This window comes from Chenopodium quinoa, unplaced genomic scaffold (assembly GCF_001683475.1).
Source record: "Chenopodium quinoa cultivar QQ74 unplaced genomic scaffold, ASM168347v1, whole genome shotgun sequence".
Taxonomy (NCBI): Eukaryota; Viridiplantae; Streptophyta; class Magnoliopsida; order Caryophyllales; family Amaranthaceae; genus Chenopodium; species Chenopodium quinoa.
The window spans coordinates 2,210,000-2,224,632 of NW_018745523.1; the positions used below are offsets into that span (position 1 = coordinate 2,210,000).

General features: G+C 33.7%; 1 protein-coding gene across 1 annotated transcript; it reads left to right on the forward strand.

The window, feature by feature from the left end:
* The first annotated feature begins 3,738 nt into the window (after positions 1–3,738).
* On the forward strand, positions 3,739–13,589 carry LOC110715603 (homeobox-leucine zipper protein ATHB-15-like). Its single transcript, XM_021894193.1, has 18 exons — positions 3,739–4,831; positions 5,114–5,273; positions 5,626–5,726; positions 5,847–5,937; positions 6,179–6,274; positions 6,373–6,486; positions 6,580–6,663; positions 6,788–6,943; positions 7,031–7,105; positions 7,247–7,353; positions 7,440–7,632; positions 9,318–9,503; positions 9,621–9,701; positions 10,622–10,756; positions 10,863–11,182; positions 12,528–12,633; positions 12,920–13,069; positions 13,214–13,589. The coding sequence occupies exons 1-18, from the start codon at positions 4,626–4,628 to the stop codon at positions 13,358–13,360; spliced, it is 2,508 nt and encodes an 835-aa protein (XP_021749885.1). The 5' UTR covers positions 3,739–4,625; the 3' UTR covers positions 13,361–13,589.
* The last annotated feature ends 1,044 nt before the right edge of the window (positions 13,590–14,633 follow it).

Below are 14,633 nucleotides of genomic sequence, written 5' to 3' on the forward strand. Positions count from 1 at the left end.
TCCGATAATCAAGGAAGCAAGTCTATCACCTTGCAACGGTTAGGGATTAACCCTAGGCACCATCTATATAAAGGGGAGACACGTCATCAAACGTAGAGGACAATATAACCTAGCCACCGAACTACTTTAAGCATGCATTGTAATCCGATTTCTTTAATATTTTTCATAGTGAACAATAGATCCTCATTCTACCCGCGGTTTTTACCTTTATTGGGTTTTCCGTGTCATCAATGTCTTGTGTTATTTCTTTATTTTCGCATTAGTTTTATTCACGGTTTTATTTAGTTCTAGATTTTGATATTTAATCCCACCTAACGAAAATTAGCATAAACACATATCATAATTAAGGTAAGGGTTTGATCTATTTACCTTGTTTCTACTTATTTCACAAAAATTAAATTCAATTGTGCATTGAAGAATAAAAGCATCCAATATTCTAATGTATTATTCTAGTTTGTTAATCTTATTGAGATTATTTACTCAACTCGTTTCATGTGTTAATAAAGCTTGTAAACAAAGTTGGACAATGGAGCACTACAAATTAGATGTCATTTTACATTTTTACTTCCTAAATAAAGCACTCGATTCGGCTGAATTACTCGAACTGCGTATATTGCCCAAAGTCCCAAACCCTTCTTTCCAAAGGTGTAGACGTGGCCGGCTGGTTGTTTTTTACAATGATGCTACTCCAAAGTCTTTGTTACTCTTTTAGGGTATTTAATGAATTTCGCTTGCATTAGAAAAAGGGTAATGATATAAACCTAACTATTTGATACATTTCCTGGTTTGATATTGACATTAATATTTAGGACATATTCTCATACGTTTTATTTTCATTTCACTTTGACTCAGTTCCTAACTTTCTTCTCTTATAAAATATTTATTTCACTTCAGTTCAGTTCAGCTGAGTGCAGTAAATGAGAACAGACCCTTAGTACCGTTCTTTTCAGCTTAATTTTACTTCGGTTATGTTTAGTTCCTAATTTTCTTCTTTCATTAACAATTTAGTTAAGCCAAGTTCAATTCAGTTCAGTTCTGTAAATCAGAATAGGCCTTAGAGTGTTGGTATTCTTAGCAAAATTCATTTTAACCATAATTCGTGGTTACTCTATGTAAGGAAATACATATTTATGTAGTTTCTTTAGATCGACATGTCTCATTATCAATATGTATATTTTAAAGCATGATAAAATCAAGTGTGGTTTAATTTGATGTAATTAATGTATAGTTTAGCTTATTATTTCCATCTACAACACATTATATCAGCATGCCTATTTATGAATTTCTAGATATTGTATATTTGTATATACAGAGTACCATTCTCTGTGAATTGAATAACAAATTTGGCTGGAAAAACTTCAAAAAGCCGCTTTATATTGCATTTATTTTGGCTGGAAAAACGTAATCACTTAAAAACTGATTAATCAAAACATGTGTTGATGCTCTCAAATCGTTTCACCCTACACAAAAAAAATTCAAAGTACATGCTAATTTAAATGAAATACTCCTTCATTCCTAAATAAATTTCTTTTTCTCTAAAACACTCTGTACTTTTATTTTATTTTTTTTAAAAAAACTCCGTACTTATATTACATAAAATATAAAAGAAAACCAAAGTAAATAACTAAATACAATAAGTATTTTAAAATAATAAAATCACGGTATTGTTTATTAAATTAAATCGGCAAACAATCTCTATAATCTCAAATACACAAATTCACCACGTTCAATTAATTTTCCAAATAAGGTATAGTTTTATTAAATTGAATTTTCAAACAAGATCAATCTTTAAAATCTCAAATGTACAAAATCATCTGTTAAATTAATTTTCCTCTTCATATTATATTTAGTAAAAAAGTAGGTATAATTTATAAAAATAGATTCTCAAAAATAGCAAGGGACAATAAATATTATGGAGAAGGTTACAACTTAAAATATTGTAAGTGAAGCTAAGCTAGAAATCGAGAGTCGAGACGCATGCAAGAGACTCATCATTCTGTCCTCTGTCTCCCACGCAATCTCTCTCTTCTTTCTTCCCCCCATTTTCTCCTTTTTTGTTCTTTTTTTTTTTTTTTTTTTTTTTCAAATATCTTTTTTTCTGAACCATAACATCTTCTTCCATTTTTGTCCCTCCATTTTTATACTTATTTACCATATTTGCCATCAATATTAACTGTCTATTTTTAACCTAAGTTATAGCTATGATCATTATTAAAGTACCCTATGTTTTGTTAACTTTGGTAACTAAATTTGACATCAAAATTTGAGCGGGCCCACCTCTTTATATTTTGTTGTTAGAGACAGTAGATAAGCATTGGATGTGGATGTTGAGCAGTAAAAATTTCATAGTTACTACAGTAAATCTTAGTTTTTTACCGTGCATGTAAATGTAACCTAGCTTAGGTTGAACATGGGAACTTGAAGTATAAAGTGGAAGATTTTGTGCACCATGCATTTGTGGTTATGGAACTTTCATAGCTTTCCTTTATATGAGTATCATGCAAGTAAAGCTAGTAATCCAATAATCATCTTTGAGAATCGTTTATGCTTATCCAATTAATTTCATTGTTACATTATGTATCGAGGTATATTTTATTTGAGTGATTTAGATTGATTTAAATTTATTGGAACTTAATTATCTAATTATATGTATTTATTATTGAAACATGATGTAATTAAATTGATTATTACAATGTCTTTTCTCTCAATGATGTTGAATTATGTATGAGTAAAGAAAATTATAATTATAGAGGTTAAGATTTAAGAATATTGATTTTCTTATCACTTATCCAAAAGAGCTATATTTGGAAATTGTTCAAGCATTATGAAGTATATAACTAGCCTTTTAAAACTTATGTTATGTTATCGTTCTGACCATAAGAGTAATTAGTTTTTAGTAGACACAATATTTTATGCATGACAATATAACCCACATAAATTTTGACATGCAAAACTTCACATACACATTAAAAGTATCAGAATTGCACGCATAACAGCTAGATATTACAGTGTAAATAAGAATCAACTCGAAATGCTTTTGTTTTTTGTTACAGCCAGCTACATTACAGTTGGAAAAGAAAAAGAAAACTCTTTATTTGGCTAGACAATTCTAAAAAATAAGTCCATAGACAACAAAAAGAGGAAGAGATCTTGCAAATCACACTTACTAGCATGCATATATACACATTGCCAACTTAAGAGCATGCATGATAAACATGACCTTTTTCCCTAAAAAAACTTAAAGCATAGTGCCAAAGCAATCAATTGCCATGAAAAATCCATTCACCTTTTCAAACCCACTAATTTCCAATTTACACAATACTAGAAAAAAAGATAAATAGAAATTAGAAAAAAGAAAAAAAAACAACTTTGCACCAATCATCTCACAAAGCTTTGATCCTACAAACTCTTGTCTGTTGTTGTGGCCTTTCCTTTTGTCCCACCAAAAAAAACACTAAAAAGAGAAATAAATTAAATTAAATGAATTAAAACCAAATTAAAAATAATTTTAATTTTCTTTTTAGGCCAATCTTCACCCCACCCTTCACCTACAAGCCATTTTAGAAAAATCTCAAATTTTAAGGGTACATTGTAAAACCAACCCCTAACCAAAGGGTAGTTTTGTCATAATATTTTTTTTCCCAATTTCAAAAATTCCCACTTCTTTTTATTTTATGTTATTAAATCCATTAAAAAAATATTAATTTAAAAATATCCCCTCTTCCCTATACTAATAACTATACACCCTAAAACAGCTGATAAAGCAATACAAACACTCACCATTGAAGAGAGAGAAAATAAAAAGCTACACTCCTCTCTTTTCCCTGCTACAGAACAGCAACAATCAATCCAACAAAAAAAAAAAAAAATCCCCAATTTGTCAAAATTAGGGTTTTAATTCAAAGCTTTAAATACCCTTTTCAGCTCAAATTTAGTACTTTTTCTTCAAATTAATCAATGCAGAGTTTCTGGGTAATCTTTAGTTTGTTCTATCAAGTCAATCTGATTCTGGGTTACTAATAAAGATGCTGGCTAATCAGAAGAAGAAGAAGAAATTTCTGCTTTTAGTTATAAGTTCAGAGATCTTGATTAACCATCTTCAATTATTCGGTTATCGTTGAGTTATTTCAGATATTTCCCACTTTTTTTCTTTTCAATTTTATCGTATAACCTATGGTTTCTATATGAGTATTATTTTCGTCGCTTTTTGAAGAGAGTTAAGGAAGAAGAAAAATGGGTTTCATGGTTCTGGAGTTGCGGATTTTCGTCGCTTTTTAGATCGTTGTTTTTTTTTATTATTACAAAATTATAATTAGTAAGGTACTGTTTTTGGTTGCTTGGAGTATTATTAGGAAAATTTCAAGAGCTCTGATCTCGAAAATTTGGGAACAAAGAAAACATTCCTTGTGTTTTTCGCTGCTTCATCTTATGTTAGCAGATAATTTCTTACGTTGTTATTATCCCCATTAAAAAAAAAAAAATACAAAACCAAAAAAAAAAAAAAAAAAAAAAACCCAGTTCATCTACTAGTAGCAGTATTTATTTATCTATCTATCTATTCTTCTAGATTGCTATCCATTTAGACTGTATCGTTTCGTGTCGAAAACTCGAGTTTTTGTAAGAAAATGGCAATGTCCTGCAAGGATGGTAAGGGAGTGATGGATAATGGGAAGTATGTGAGGTATACACCTGAGCAGGTTGAAGCCCTTGAAAGGCTTTATCATGAATGTCCTAAACCCAGTTCTCTTCGCCGTCAACAGCTCATTCGTGAGTGCCCTATTCTCTCTAATATTGAGCCTAAACAGATCAAAGTCTGGTTTCAGAATAGAAGGTATATTGTTCATCTTCTCATTTGCCGGATTTTCATTTTATTTTTAACTTATTTAATGCTGTCATTTTAGATTGTGGCATGAATATAGTAATTCATACTAATTATATAATTATATTATTGCAAATTCTTGTATCAGACTGTGTGACACAGTTACATTCTTGTATGATCATGTTATGTTTTTATAGTGTTTGACAGTGTGAGTCAAAATTGTGATTATTTTTCTGTTTTTTACAAGATTTTGTTTTTGGGTTTTAATTATTGTGTGTTTTAAATGTGGAGCAGATGTAGGGAGAAACAGAGAAAAGAGGCATCACGGTTACAAGCTGTGAATAGGAAGTTGACTGCTATGAATAAGCTTCTAATGGAGGAAAATGATAGGTTGCAAAAACAAGTTTCACAGCTTGTGTATGAAAATGGCTATTTTCGCCAGCAAACTAATAAAGTAAGCTAAAAGTCTTTACCTTTTGATATACTTTGTTTACTAATCTTGTTCTTAAGAGCATAATCCAAAGCTACATTTAAGTGGGTATTAATATTTCCGGAAATTTCATTATTTAACGACAAAATCACGCGTCGATTGGTGTAATTAATGTTTCGGCATGTAGATTAATCCAATTAGCCCGCGTATGATTAATGCAATAGACTAACATGTTTTAATGAAATTCATTATTTCAGGACAAAATCACGTGTTGATTGGTGTAATTAATGTTTCGGCCTATAGCTTAATCCAATTAGCCCGCATATGATTAATGTAATATCTAACGTGTTTTAATTTTGTTGATAATGTTAATCAGTCTGGGATTGCTAGTAAAGACACAAGCTGTGAATCAGTGGTGACGAGTGGTCAACACCATTTGACGCCACAGAATCCTCCAAGAGATGCTAGTCCTGCAGGGTAAGTGGGGGAATAATTTGGTTGTTGTGTCATTTTCTGGTTAAACAAAAAAACATCGTTTACTGTGAAACTTTCTTTGTTGGGTGTGTGGTTAATGGAGTTTCTGCTTTTGTTTTTCAGACTTTTGTCCATTGCAGAAGAAACTTTAGCAGAGTTTCTTTCAAAGGCCACTGGAACTGCTGTAGAGTGGGTCCAAATGCCTGGAATGAAGGTACCTTTTTATTTTTAATTAATTTCTTAATTATAAATTAATTATCATTACTTGTTCATTAATCAATCTAGATAATAAGATTAGTAATGTAGTTAAAAGAACGTGTTTTTATTTAATTAAAAGCTGTTAGGGGTTATATTTAAGTATTGAAAATTGTTGTGGAAACTTGGGTTTTAAGCAGATTTTATTAATTTCATAGTGTAGAGTGTTTTGCTTGCTAATTTGTTGTTAATTATTGTAGCCTGGTCCGGATTCCATTGGAATCGTTGCTATTTCTCATGGTTGCACTGGTGTAGCTGCACGAGCCTGCGGCCTTGTGGGTCTTGAACCTACAAGAGTAAGTTCAATTTACTTTTTAAGAGTGAATTGATAGGTAATTTGTTTGATGTTCATTTGAAGTTGAATTGAGCATTTATGCTGCTGCACATCTTACAGGTTGCAGAAATCCTCAAGGATAGGCCTTCGTGGTTTCGCGATTGCCGAGCTGTGGATGTGCTTAACGTGCTGCCTACTGCCAATGGTGGAACCGTTGAGCTGCTATACATGCAGGTTAATGATCTCTTTTACTGTGTTTAAGTTTTTGTTTGTCTAATTTTGTCTACTTGTTTAGTTTGGTGTTCTCACGATATGTTGTGCTTTCAGCTCTATGCTCCGACAACTTTGGCACCTGCTCGAGATTTCTGGTTGCTTCGCTATACCTCTGTCATGGAGGATGGCAGCTTGGTGGTATGTTTGCCTATTATTATATTTGTTCTGTATGTAATTTATCTTGAGACTTGGAGTGCTCCATGATTTTTTTGCTTCACAGCTAAGCCCTGTACTTATTGCCGTAATGTTTTACTACATACAGGTCTGCGAAAGATCACTTAACAATACCCAGAATGGTCCGAGCATGCCAACTGTGCAGAACTTTGTTAGAGCAGAAATGCTCCCTAGTGGGTATCTTATAAGGCCTTGTGAAGGGGGTGGCTCCATAATACACATTGTTGACCATATGGATCTTGAGGTGATACATATTCTGTTGAATCTTAATTATGATTCAAATTGGCGAAGTTGGTAACTAATAGTTCTGAATTGTCTTACTGTGAAACAGCCGTGGAGTGTACCTGAAGTGTTGCGCCCCTTGTATGAGTCATCAACAGTTATAGCCCAGAAAACTACTATGGCGGTAAGAATTTTCTTTTAAGCCTCATATTATGGATCATGAATTACGTCCATTAGGAGTTATTAAGTGTTGTATGATTGAAACTAATCCTCAACATCTGGTGCATGTTTTTAATTCTCCTAATATTGTGCTGCTGGGATGCAGGCACTGCGTCAACTGAGGCAGATTGCTCAGGAAGTTTCCCAGCCTAATGTCTCTAATTGGGGCAGGCGACCTGCAGCTTTGCGAGCACTTAGCCAGAGGCTGAGCAGGTGGGTATAAACTTAAGATTCATCAAAGATGTTAATTCTCCTTTAATTCCTTTGCTATTGGAATATGATGGTTTCCAATGTATCAGGGGTTTTAATGAGGCATTGAATGGGTTTACTGATGAAGGATGGTCAATGATTGGAAATGACGGCATAGATGATGTCACTGTTCTTGTTAACTCATCACCTGATAAATTGATGGCGTTGAACCTTACATTCGCTAATGGATTTCCAGCCGTGAGCAATACGGTTTTATGTGCCAAAGCTTCAATGCTTCTACAGGTTTGCGTTAATTTTTTTGTCTAATAATAAGTTCTTCATCAATGGACTTTAAGATTTTGCATTCACTTAATACCTGTGCTTCGCTGTATAAGATGTCATCATGGTAGGAAATCATTTTGTCTAGTTATCCTTTCCTTTTGTTTTTATTTGAATTTCTAAACGCCTGTACAGTTCCAAAGCGTTTAGAGGCCCCCCTTTTTTTTAAAGGCTCTGTCTCCATCGTGGAATTATTATTCTGTCGGGATTGCTTTGTTGGTTTACCCTTGCCCCATTGAACTTCAAGTAGTGAAGGTTTACAGGATTGATCCTTAACGTTTGAATAAACTGACAAGTGATACATTGTGGCCAAGGCTCTTGAAATTCTTGGAGGGCCTGATTCTGTTATGTTTTTATTTTGTTTTTCTTATTTGAATCACTGTGGTAAAGAGCACAATAACATTATAATACCGGATAGCGAACTCATTGAGCTTGTGATAATCTTGTGATTACTGGGATGACAGTTGAATTTTGTATCTTTCTGGATATTTGGTTTCCTTGTGTATGTTAGTAAGCATTTATATTTGCTTTCTTGTTTAAAGTGGGGATGGGTCAATATGAAACCCACTGGCTATCAATCTGTCTAGGATACTTTGGCGTCATTATGCTTGGTAATATCATCATAGCACCAGGCTTTAATGGGTTTCTTCTACTATGATTACAATGTCACTTGAGTTGAAATCTAGTTGACTCTTTGGCGGATGGATGCACCCATTTCAATGGAAGGTTCTCCCTTTATGTTTGACCCAGTGTTGCTAGAACGTGGGTTGTTCCTGTGTATCTGTGTGTGGAGCCAGTACAGAAGCAGGGAATGCTTATCCTCATGAAGTGCAGAATACAGAACATTAAGTTTAAAAAGTTTTCAATAAGACAATAACCACTTTTGTATTTGAAGCCGTGGAGTATAAGCTACTGATACTTCCTTTCATTCTGCTCATACACATAAATAGTAAGACATGTTGGTATAAATTACAGAGAAAGTTTTGACTTAGTAGAGAAGTATCCTGTTCAAATCCTTGTCAAATTAGTATGTGATTTAACTTGTAACATTTGGCACTTTTTATTCACAATTAGTTCCATGTTGATCGACAATAGAAGTTAATGGATTCCGATTCCAGATTCACTCATTGATGAGTTTCACTGACTCTAATTAGCCTGATTGTAGAAGAAGTCGTGCTTAATATGATAAAGCTTGCAATTAAAGAATTGCTGTCTTCAAATTTACGTCGACTCCTTTGAGTTCGCTTGTGCTGCTTATGCATTATAGCCCTTTGTTGTATTGATTCTCGTGGTAGGTTTCGTAGAGCATCATTAACCAGGACTAATTATTTCTTCATTCCTTCTTCATGTGACCCAAGAACCATCTTTTTATAACCTAAATGTTGGTTCATGAGAAAAGGACAAGAGAAATAGAGACTGTGAAGGTTATGATTAGAGTGAGACAATTATTATCCCGTGAACCCATTTTTTTACTTTCTCTAGCCATCAAGTACATTTTGTTTGGGTCATAGGGAGTAGATTGATCAAGGACTTTATATCAGTATTTGATGGCCTTTGTTTTTGTGTACTTGTAAGGAAGATCAAAATATGATCATCTATTCTTTCTCGATTTGATATCTAATTCTGTGTGTAATTCTTATTTTTTTCAGAATGTTCCGCCAGCTGTACTTCTTAGGTTCCTTAGGGAGCATAGATCAGAATGGGCTGACAACAACATTGATGCTTACTTGGCAGCAGCTGCCAAAATTAGTCCCTGTAGCTTGCCTGGATCACGAATTGGGGGCTTTGGTAATCAAGTTATACTTCCATTGGCACACACCATTGAACATGAAGAGGTAAGCTTTTCATTGTATGTCAAAGATTGTATTAGCAAAGCACTTGATCGGTTGATCCTTGTCACTTGCTTTGTCTAACATGATAAAAAATAATTATGTCATTTCTCATGTGCTTAGTTATTGGAGGTCATTAAGCTTGAAGGTGTTGTCAGTTGTCCTGAAGATGCTATGATGCCAAGAGACATGTTCCTATTGCAAGTAAGTGCTGGGCTACTACTTCCTTTATTTCTTGTTAACCTCGAAACTTGTAAGAAGAAATATTTAAAGTTCAAATTGTTTATTTGGGTCCCATAAAACTGCAACCGAGAGTTGGGGTATACAGTATACATCGTTGAGACCTGCAAATTAATGTTCAAATTTACTATTTATGTCCATTTCTCTTTATAACATGTTTGATTCGATGTTTATTCGCCCGCATGTCTTATCTCTTTTCTGCTTACTGTTTGTCAAAATAAAGTTCAAGTTGTGCATGTGCATAAGATGATTAAGATCACCACGGCAAATTTTTGTTAGCGGACTGGTTAAGGTAAAACAAAAACAGATCAAATATCTTGATGTGATTTACTAGTTGGAACAACCATAAAATGATAGTTGTTGCAAGAAACAGGAGCAGTAAGATATTTGTTACCCTAAACTTGCAGTTGCAGTTGCACTTGGTGAAAATTAATTTCTGTCAAGACTTTGGTGTGGAACTTGAGCTAGTAAATTAAGATTTGATTATTAAGATTTTTCATACATGAATTGAGTCAATCCTTCTTTATTTAAACCCTATAATTAGCTAGCTTCTCAATGTCTGCTTCAATTGACATTAAGTTTGGTCAGAGGAAAGAACAGAGCACCAGTGTACTGCAAATTAAAGTTCTGAGCATCGTGTTGAAATTAAGTTATTTGGGGCATGTACAATGCTGTTTTATCTCACTCAAATCATCTAGATTTTCTAAATACATGCTACCTACCTCTATTTCAATGCTTAATTGCCAACAAGATCATGCTGTAATAATACGTAGCTGAATACTCCTTTCTTAAGATGTTACTTTTATAAGTCCAATACATCGTTTTTCAACTACTCTTAACATAGCTTGTCACCTTTTTTGCTGACGTGCTTTTATTCTTGGCAGCTATGTAGCGGAATGGATGAGAATGCCGTTGGCACATGTGCTGAACTCATATTTGCTCCTATTGACGCTTCTTTTGCTGATGATGCTCCTCTCCTGCCATCCGGTTTTCGCATCATTCCTCTTGATTCTGTGAAGGTTGTTGCACATTGGAAACTGTTATTTTTGTTCCTTGTAAAGTTCACTGCTTTCTTGGTGGTGGATAGCTCATATATTTGGAACTTTTTTTGCACTGTTAAATCAGGAAACCTCGAGTCCAAATCGTACTCTGGATCTTGCTTCTGCTCTGGAGGTTGGTTCATCCGCAAACAGATCTTCTGATCATTCTGCTTCTGGTAATAGCATGAGATCAGTGATGACTATTGCATTTCAATTCGCTTTTGAGAGCCATCTGCAAGACAATGTGGCATCTATGGCTCGACAGTATGTTCGCAGCATTATTTCATCAGTTCAGAGGGTGGCGTTGGCTCTATCTCCTCATTTGGGTTCTCAAGCTGGACTTCGATCACCACTCGGAAATCCTGAAGCTCACACTCTAGCTCGATGGATTTGCCAGAGTTATAGGTTTGTCCCCAGACTTTTGTTGTTATACTTAGAATCAAGTCTCTGCTCTTGCTGTTTGCCCATATATTCTTTTGTGTAGGTTAGAGTAACTTAAAAAAAAAAACTTGCTACTAAAATAACTTGTTGTATAAAGTATGCACTTCTTAGACCCATGACAAGAATGCCTGTCCCTTGCCTAATGTGTGAGGCCTTCAGAAACAACTGTTGTCTTATAATATCCAGGCAATTAATTTGTTCAGATTCCAGAATAGCTTCCCATCATTATAAAATTCTGTGATGTATCAGCAAAAGTGCTCGTTTTACATCACTTTAGGTTAAGTTTCCTATAGCTTCAATGATAAACCCCATCAGAACCTCTCCAACAAGCCTGAAAGATATCTGTTTAGAGCTTAAGGTGTCATTTTTGCAAAGTCCTTTATTTGCCAAAATGTTCTGATCACTCTGAATGTTTGATGTTTTTTGTTTCTAAGATATACTTGGTTTGACTTAACTTTTCATGTTCAAGGAAAAGTTCAGTAATAAAGTTAATTATTAGTTTGCTTTTTTATTTTTCAAAGACTCAAGGATTATGCAGGTTTGAAAACATTTATTGCTTGCTGTTATTTTTCCAATTGAATTGGGCAGGTAATGATTAATCTCATTTAAATCTAGGGAATGGGAAAAATGATGGTTGATAAAAATCATTTTAAGGAAGAATGGAAAATGATGTCGTTTTTGAAAATAAGGAGTAAAATGTATGCGGTGTCTTTATTATCTGGGAAAAGATGATTTCCCAAAAAAGTAATCGCGGATTATAGCAACTATCATGAGTAGTCATAAAAAAGTTTCAGAGATTTGAAAGGAAAAAAAAAAAAACCTTCCTATCCCAATTTGATGATTTTAGCACTATTTAGCAAGCAACTTCAATTAGCTAAGTAATACTTCGTAGTAAGTTATTTAGACTTTCAATCAGCCGACTATTTTAGATAAATGTTTGTTAAGGTGTTGAAAATTTAGTAAGCTACTTTATATTAACAGTGTTGAGCCATTTCCTCAGTATTTAGCTAGTTGAAATCTTTATTTATGATCACATCTTTCTCCCAAATCTAGCAATTTTTTAAAAACATGTAATTTTATGTCCTGTATTTGATTGAAATTGGATTTGTTAGTTTATCTAATAGTCGCTTTAAAGTGCATATTTTTACACTGGTTTAAATAGTGATGTATGGGATTATACACATGTGAGAATACAGTAAATGCATAAATTCATCTAGATTTGCCTGTAGAATTGCATAGAAGACTGAATGTTGGTCAAGGTCAAATTCAAATTTTCTGTTGAGCTTATTGGATTTGTCTGTCTTGACAGATGCTTCTTGGGAGTGGAGCTACTCAAGTCACCTGGTGAAGGTAACGATGTTGTCCTGAAGACTCTGTGGCATCATTCTGATGCCATTATGTGCTGCTCCTTGAAGGTGAGCCATTTGTGCTGCATCTTATTATTGAGCTTTCAAGATCGGAAATTCAGACGATTTTCGTCGTGTTTTCCCTATTTGATTTATAATGTTTCAAGATCTTTTGCTGTTGCTGTTTAATCAGTGATTATTTTTTCTAATTAGGATAATTGGATATATTTTCCCAAATCTTTGAAGACTCTATACTATGCTAAATATTACAATGGATCTAATTTTGCAAATATATGTAGGTTAGACTTGCTATCTGCATTATTCATTATTTGACTGGGGGACTATTCTTTTGCAGGCTTTGCCAGTTTTTACATTTGCCAATCAGGCAGGTCTTGACATGCTCGAAACAACCTTGGTTGCCCTGCAAGACATCACACTGGAGAAGATTTTGGATGACCAAGGACGAAAGACACTATGCTCAGAATTTCCTCAGATTCTTCAACAGGTTCAAACTATTGCTTTACCTACAAAACTTTTGGCTTTGAATAAAGATACAGAGTATATATCAAAGGAGGAAAAAAAGTCTCCACATTTGACATAAGTTGTTACTAACTGCTGATGCTATCATGTCCATTGAATTTCTCTGCAGGGTTTTGCTTGCCTTCAAGGTGGTATATGTCTGTCAAGCATGGGTCGTCCGGTGTCATATGAAAGAGCAGTGGCATGGAAGGTGCTGAACGAGGAAGAAAACGCTCACTGCATATGCTTCATGTTCATGAACTGGTCATTCGTCTGATACCTGGCAGCCTTAGTTCTAGTAGCACTAGCACTCCCGAGTTAAATACTTGAACAAAACAGGGTTATTTATGTGACTGTGAAGTAGTAATATGTTTCTTTTGCTCTCCTGGTTCTTACTAAGGAGACCTTGGTAAACTGAATCTATCTATGGAAGTTGCGTTACGGCTAGGCAGGCAGAGACCTGAAACTGCTTTTCTGTTTAATTTGGTGTCTCACCTTCTATGTTTTCTGTGCTTTATTCTTGGATTAGCTTACTTGCTAAAGGTTCGCATGATCTAATTATCGATTAACCCAATGAATGGTTGGAGATTTGATTGAACAATTTACTAACGTTATCCTGTTTAATGTGAAGTTGAGAAAGAACACTAATGAATACTCTGACATTATGATCATTATCTTAACACCTTCATAATTCACGACATTTGTAGTTTCACTTAATCTTCATTTAACACTTCGAACATTTCATTACTAAATTTGGGGACATTTGAATTTAACTCCTTTAACATCCCATCTTCATTACTAAATTTTAAGTGGGAGTGCACTTGAAAATCCACTTGTAAATTTGTAATATAGACCTACATATATTTAGGAAATATGATAATTCTTCAAACAATGAGAATAAGGAATTGAATTCGTACCTTGAGCAAATTGATAAGGGCCTGTTCTCATACGATTATTTTCAGTTCAATTTTGTTAAGCTCAGCTCAGCTCTTATAAGTTAAGTTCAGTTTAGCTCTAATAAGTTCAGTTCAGTTCAGTTCATTTCCTAATTTCCTTCTCTTATAAAATATTCAATTCAGTTCAACTCTAATAAGTTTAGTTCAGTTCAGTCAATGAGAACAGACCCTAAGCGTCTTATCCTAATTCTAAGAAATTTTGTAAATCGATTTTCATTACCTGCCCTTATAGTTATCTAAACAGCAAAAGTTAAAAAATTATTCACCACCTAATATGTAAAGTTTTTCCAAATTTCTATGTTGTCTCATAAAAAGTAGTAGTTGTTGCATAGGATACTAAAAGAATTTTCATGTGAAGCTTCACGAAAATAATTTTATTGGTTTCCTTGGTAGAAAATAAAAGATTATACATGAAGTGATTTTGCATGAAAATATCATTATCATTCTGTCCTAAATAATAGGGCACATAAGTTTTTTTTTAAGTAATTTAATTTTTAAAATTTTTACCTATTACATGGATACTTGGATAGTAATCATCTGTTATTGTACTTCCTCTTTCTTTATACTTGCACTTTGTAAATTGCAAACTCTTAG